This window comes from Sinocyclocheilus anshuiensis, unplaced genomic scaffold, assembly GCF_001515605.1.
Source record: "Sinocyclocheilus anshuiensis isolate Anshui unplaced genomic scaffold, SAMN03320099.WGS_v1.1 scaffold55, whole genome shotgun sequence".
Lineage (NCBI taxonomy): Eukaryota > Metazoa > Chordata > Actinopteri > Cypriniformes > Cyprinidae > Sinocyclocheilus > Sinocyclocheilus anshuiensis.
The window spans coordinates 2741811-2747958 of NW_015549647.1; the positions used below are offsets into that span (position 1 = coordinate 2741811).

Consider the following 6148-nt stretch of genomic DNA (forward strand, 5'->3'; position numbering starts at 1 on the left):
GGGGGGGGGGGAAAGGGGGGGGGGGGTTTCTTATCACTCAGCATACCCACTGATATATATATATATTCAAGACATTGTCTGAAAGCCCATTTTTCCTTCTCAATTAAATGTATGTCAGAATAATGTTCTAGAAGACTCTTACTGTGTTTAGTTAATCACGTTGTTAATGAGTTTTAGTTACTGTTAGTTGCCTAGTTTTTTTTAAGTCATGTCAAATAGATTGCATTTACGAACTGAATGCACATGAACAACCACAAAGTCACAATTACGAGTGGGAAACTTAGAGCTTTTTTTAGACTCTGTATTGGTGGTAAATTTGTTCAAATTAAGAGCCAATTGCAGAGATTATGAAGAACAAGGGTCAAAACTGTAAATATTGACTCGTTAAATTTTTTTGCCAATAAAAGTCTTTAAAACTTATGATATGCTTATCGTTGTTTTTCAGTATAGAAACGTGGAAAAATAATCTACAAATACTGAAGCAGCAAACTTTGCAAAGCACAAAATTGATGTCACTGCCAAAACTTTTGGCCATGACTGTATATATTGCCGTGTGTCTGCCTCTTTAGTTTGTCGTAGATGTCTCTGTAATGGTGTTCGATGTATTGTGCTTTCCAGACTTCTTTGCTATTGTATTATTGATAAGTTTTTTTTTTGTTCGTTTTTGTATATAAAAGTCTACTGCTATATATTTCTCACTGGAAAACAAGACAAAAATATTGATTGTGAACATTTTTGCAGTGCACACACATATTTTTTGCTGTGCACTTTTGATCAGATCCTACAGAATGGATATCACGAGAACAGTAGGATCCTTTACCACAGAGCAATGGTTGAGAACATGTACCTTTTTGTAAAAGGTGCGCAGATCTCTGTACTGCCAAAGAGTATTTAGCACCTGAGCTGCTGCCTTGACCACCTTCATGGAGTACCTGCCACAGAGAATAAGATATTATTAAAGATATCCACCTTTTTCTTCCCGTAAAAATGGGTGCAGAGATTTGTAAATTCTATGGGTCTGGCTTCCGGTTTTATCCGCGTCCAGCTATTTTTAGCTGTACAGAACCGCTCGTTTTGCTGCTTGATATTGAAAATTGGTGTGTCTTACCATATTATTTGAATGTGTTGTCATAATTACGAACACACTGGTTTATAATGCAAACAGTTTTACAGTTTACTGCACATTGTTATTCTTCTCGTTATTTCCCTATAGCGGCTAATGAACCGGAAGTCTTGCCCATAGGCTTACTTCCGCGTTGAAGAAAAAGGTGGATACTAGGACATTCAAAGAAAAAAAAAAGGATTTTGTTATGAAACAGTGTGACAACGCCAATGGACATATAAAACCGCCCACTTCAAACAGCCCATAAAAAGAGGTATGCACCTCTCCCCACGTCCTCTGCTGATTGTAACCAGTTTGTCGATGCCGCCCGTTTGGGCGAGAGCACGGGCGTTCTCCATATTCCTGTTGGTGACCTCGTGCAGCGCACAGCAGACCGCCGCCACCGTCTCATCCGACAGCAGGGACGGCCCATTGCCAGGGAGACGGGTCACTAGGTCCCGCATGGCGTATTTTCCTTTCAAAGCAAACCGAATTCAGCAAACATTTATTGTAGAAGATGCAATGCAGTTTTTAAAACCAGCATAAAAATGGAATGTAAAGCATTGCACTAAGTTTGCAATAAGTTAGCAATAAGTTTTAGTGACTGACCAATGAGCTCCTTGTTCCTGGCGTCGAGAGCCATGTTCCGTAGAGCAGTGGCCACAGCGCAGACCACCCTGTCATTATCCATTCTTAGTAGCTCCACCAGTATGGGCAAACCCTTCTCTTTACGTACAGCAGCACGGATGTAGGCCGCAAACTGAATGGTGAAAGAAAGAGAAAAAGAAGGTTATTATCTTTCAGTGAAGCAAGAATTTGCATTAACGTTTACTGAATTTTAAAAACAGTGAATGTGATGCAATCAAAACACTATCTCTAGGTATCTAGTCTAGAAGCATTTCCAAAATAAAGGATGCAAAGAAAAGAAAACAAAAACTGTTGCTTTATAAGAACCTTGAGGCTACATCTAGTCAAATAGTGTCTGTGTGTGTGTGCAGGACATACTCTTCATCCACCAGCCAATTATGGCATCCATATAATTCAGTTCTATTTTGAACACTGTGGCTGTATAATTGAGTTTATGTTATAGTGACCTCAAGCAGCCTACCCTCCAGGTCCCGGCGGAGAGATTCTGCAGAGACCCAGCTGCCCCTTCCAGCGTGGCTGGGTTTGAGCTCTCTGCCAGCAGAGTGAGGTAAGGTTTTACCACAGATGGATGCCACAGCATCTCTGCGCCCTTTGGACTTCCAGAAAATCCTGGAATAGGCCCCACACCATCCCACTGCATCACAGGATTACACAAATAGTAATAGGTTAGTTTTAGCTGTGGATATTCAGTAAAAATAACTTTCTGTAGCAACTACTAAATTGGCTTCTCTAAACATAAAATGTGAAAAACAAACATTTTTATGAATGTATTATTATTATTTTATTATATAATCATTAGTTATTTAAAATGACAGCTAATTTTTTAATAAAATAAAACTAGAAAAATAATTTTATAGAGGCTGCACTCAAAATCAAATATTTTGTTCAAATATAAATAACTTTTACAGCTGAGCTGAAACTGAAAATATGAATTTCCATGGCTTTTCCATAACTTTTTGAAGATTTTATTCATTTCCATTATTTCCAGAGCTGGAAATCTCAATTTTAAAATGTACTGATGTTTCCAGGTTTTCCATGACTATTGGCTGAAATTAATTTCTCTTTCACACAATCCCAAATCATTTGATAACTGAGCACAAAAGCAATCATAAGCTTTCAGAACATGGAATCCAAGCTCATTTTATTTAGTGATAGATTACCTGCTGATCCTGCCAGGACCTCTTCTTCTTCTTCTTTCTGAGCCCCCAGCAGCTGTAGTCAGCCTGCTTACTGGAGGTGTCAGGGCCCAGGAGCGTGTCCAGATTCTGGGCCCCCATCAGCCGAGACGGAGGCATCTCCAGCTCAAGACGGTATGACAGGTTCCTCAAAGTGCACACACAGTTTTCCACAATCTAAAAACACAGGAAAACAAAAAAGGGTAAGGAAGGAAATGTATAGTATTTTGGACATCAACAGGCCCAATCCTCATTATACTGAAAAGTGTGTACTGGATATTCTTCAAAAATCACAATTTTGTTCCATTTAAGAAAAGTCAGATGGGTTAAATTAAAAACAACAATCACTAGTTTTATTTGTATTATTACTAATTATTATTAATTAAAATTATTTAAAATAAATGTAATAAAAATATTTAACATATTTTTTTGGATTCCTCTTCCTCTTCCAGGAAGCTTTTCAAAGCTTCCTGTTCCAGCAGATGGCATGCTAAGACTAAGATTTCATAAAGAAATAACCAAAGCTGCACAATGCTGTGCTTCACCACTAGAGGCACTCAATATTTTTTGGCCCTTCAAGGAGTGGCACAGAAAACATGTAACACCTTTTTATAAGCAACATTAGGCTCTGCCAGTTCTCAGCTGTCATCGGATATACAGACAGAAAATTAGTCAAATATCTGGCACAAATGTATGAAATATTACCAACAATTTATAGACTGTTGTACATCAGAACTGGATGTTTTTTAGATGTATTCTGCATGCAATCACAAGAATATTTCTAACCTTGCTGTCATAATCAGAGGTGTTTACGCAGGTTTTGATTATATAAAGGAGGGAATCAATCAGCCCTTCACAGCAACGCATCTGCCTTCTGGCCTCTTCTCCAGCTGAGCTCAGGTTCCTGAGACACACACACACACATCAACATCATGTGGTCAACGATGCAATCTGAATTAGATAAAACAATCATTCTCACTTGAAAATGTAAATAGTTATCATCTGAGAATGAAGAGTAATGCTGCTACTACCAGTGATGTGCAAAACTATATATTTTAAAAATCAACTAGTCAGCAGGTTATCTAAATGACTATTGATTAATCGATCTTAACAGGAAGCTCTGTATAATTAGGCTGGTACACCTAATCAGACGTTTCTTAGGAGACATTTACACGAAACACACCTGAGGCAACCAGTGGTGTTCCTCAGCACCAAAGATGAGTGCAGTTTGAGTTTCTGGTCCTCTCGCTGAGGGGCCGCACCCCACCCAGAGTGAGGGATAATGACCGTGTTGGTAAGTGGCCCGAGAGCGTCCCGAGCGATCGTCATCTTCACAGAATCACATGACGACAGGTTCCACAACACTCCTGTCAAGGCATGACCCCAAAACGTAGTATATAGCATATTAAATGCAAAAGTACAGTATAAAATGAAGGAATCTATTATAAATTGATCAATTACTAAAAAAAGAATAAATAACCCTCTACTTACACCGGCAATAAAATTGCCACTGACTACTACATTTTTTAGTTGCCGGATTTTTGACAAACAGACATTGACTTGACTTAATATGCAAACACTATATAAAAGTGAATTTTGCATTCGATGTCCCAACAATGGAGTTTGGATTGATAAGAGGGTGAATAAGAATTTTTAGGTGAACTCCTTTAGCTATAATAAGCAATTCAACACACTTGATTATTTAACATAGATCATTAGAAAAAATGAGAGACACATTCAGAGGTGTGTAATAAAACTGTAAAGAGGCAGTGGGAGTGTAACAAAAAATCCCGCAGATAGAGATCATTAACACAAAATAGTCCCTGTGGTTGTGAGTATGTGTGTGAGCAGAAGAGAGCTCTGCCTTTGCTGAACAAACCTGCTGTCTCTGTTTGAGAAATGACAGTGAAAATACACTGTATGCATCAAGAAAACAGCTTGGGAGAGTAGAATTTCCCCATATCTATCTAGCAATGCTAGGATATCCAGCTTGGAGAGAGTGTGCGTGCATGCAAGTTTGTGTCAGCTCAGCTTTTAATCAAACACTTCGTCCCTCCACATTAATCACAGCCACGAGTTCCATTGACTGTAATCTCTGATCTGAGCTTCACAGTGCAAACTGATCTCACCACAGGAGCGAAAGAAAGCGAGTTGGAAAGAGCGAGACAGAGGAACAGAGAGGGAGAGAAAGAGCTAAAGAAAGACTCTCTTATGACAGTCAGTCATGTGACCCCACACACCCACTCACCGGTTACGAGCTCTCGCACTTCAGTGTCTGGCGTTTTCCTCAACAGACGAACCAAAGCTGGGATTCCACCGGAATTCCTCACACACACTTTATTATCGTCGGTGGCTTTTCCATACACTAGGTTTCGCAGAGCTCCGCAAGCATTCCGCTGAACTTCCAGGGTTTTGTGATCAAGCAGATCCACCAGGTGCCGGATCCCCCCGAGTCGACACACCTGAAAACATACAGTAAGAGAGTGCAAGTGTTCACAGTTCTGTTTCCAAGGCGTGCTTTTCTGTCTGTTTATGCAGTCTGCAAATGCAAACTAACTAAATACAAAACATTTTCAGTAGCTTGCAAGTAATTGAACTGCTATTTCAAACACTGTAGCTTTTCCAGCAATGACCAGTATCCAACAAGAAATGTTAAAACATTTCATATATCACATTGTTTGCACAAATAGCTCAATAGCCAAGTGGACATTTGTTCACGTGAACCATTACATCTGAATGAACTGATTCGCTTTAACCACTAATTCACTGGTTCGAGTTCATACATAGAAGTCCCTACTTCTTACATCTTTTATTGCATTTATTAAACACTGTTGTTCATTTATGATTTCAAACTGCAGAATTAGCATGTTACATTAGCTTTTTGAAACCTACATTTATCCGTTCAGGTTTAATGCTAATTAAGATCCCCATTGTTTCTGTGTCAGGGAAATACTACTTTGATTATAAAAATCAATTACAGAGTTACAATCATTTAAAATATATATATTTAGACATATTAAATATCCGAAAGGTTTTAGATTAAAGGTTTGGGGTTGGTAAGATTTTTTTATGTTTTTGAAAGAAGTCTCTTACGCTCACAAAGGCTGCATTTATTTAAAGGGGTCATATGATGCTTTTTTAAAGATCATTATTTTGTGTATTTGGTGTAACAGAATATGTTGACATGCTTTAATGTTCAAAAAACACATTATTTTTCAAATAC

The 6148-nt window shown here is 38.5% G+C and overlaps 1 protein-coding gene across 1 annotated transcript in view; it reads right to left on the reverse strand.

The window, feature by feature from the left end:
• The window catches only part of LOC107660066 (plakophilin-4-like), a 52319-nt gene that overhangs the window by 10671 nt on the left and 35500 nt on the right, over positions 1-6148 (reverse strand). Inside the window, exons 11-18 of the mRNA XM_016449269.1 lie at positions 5174-5387; positions 4109-4292; positions 3712-3829; positions 2911-3102; positions 2211-2384; positions 1712-1862; positions 1385-1577; positions 848-932 (exon numbers count right to left, since the gene is read on the reverse strand). Coding sequence (XP_016304755.1) covers positions 848-932; positions 1385-1577; positions 1712-1862; positions 2211-2384; positions 2911-3102; positions 3712-3829; positions 4109-4292; positions 5174-5387 — 1311 coding nt within the window. The remainder of the gene's footprint in view (positions 1-847; positions 933-1384; positions 1578-1711; positions 1863-2210; positions 2385-2910; positions 3103-3711; positions 3830-4108; positions 4293-5173; positions 5388-6148) is intronic.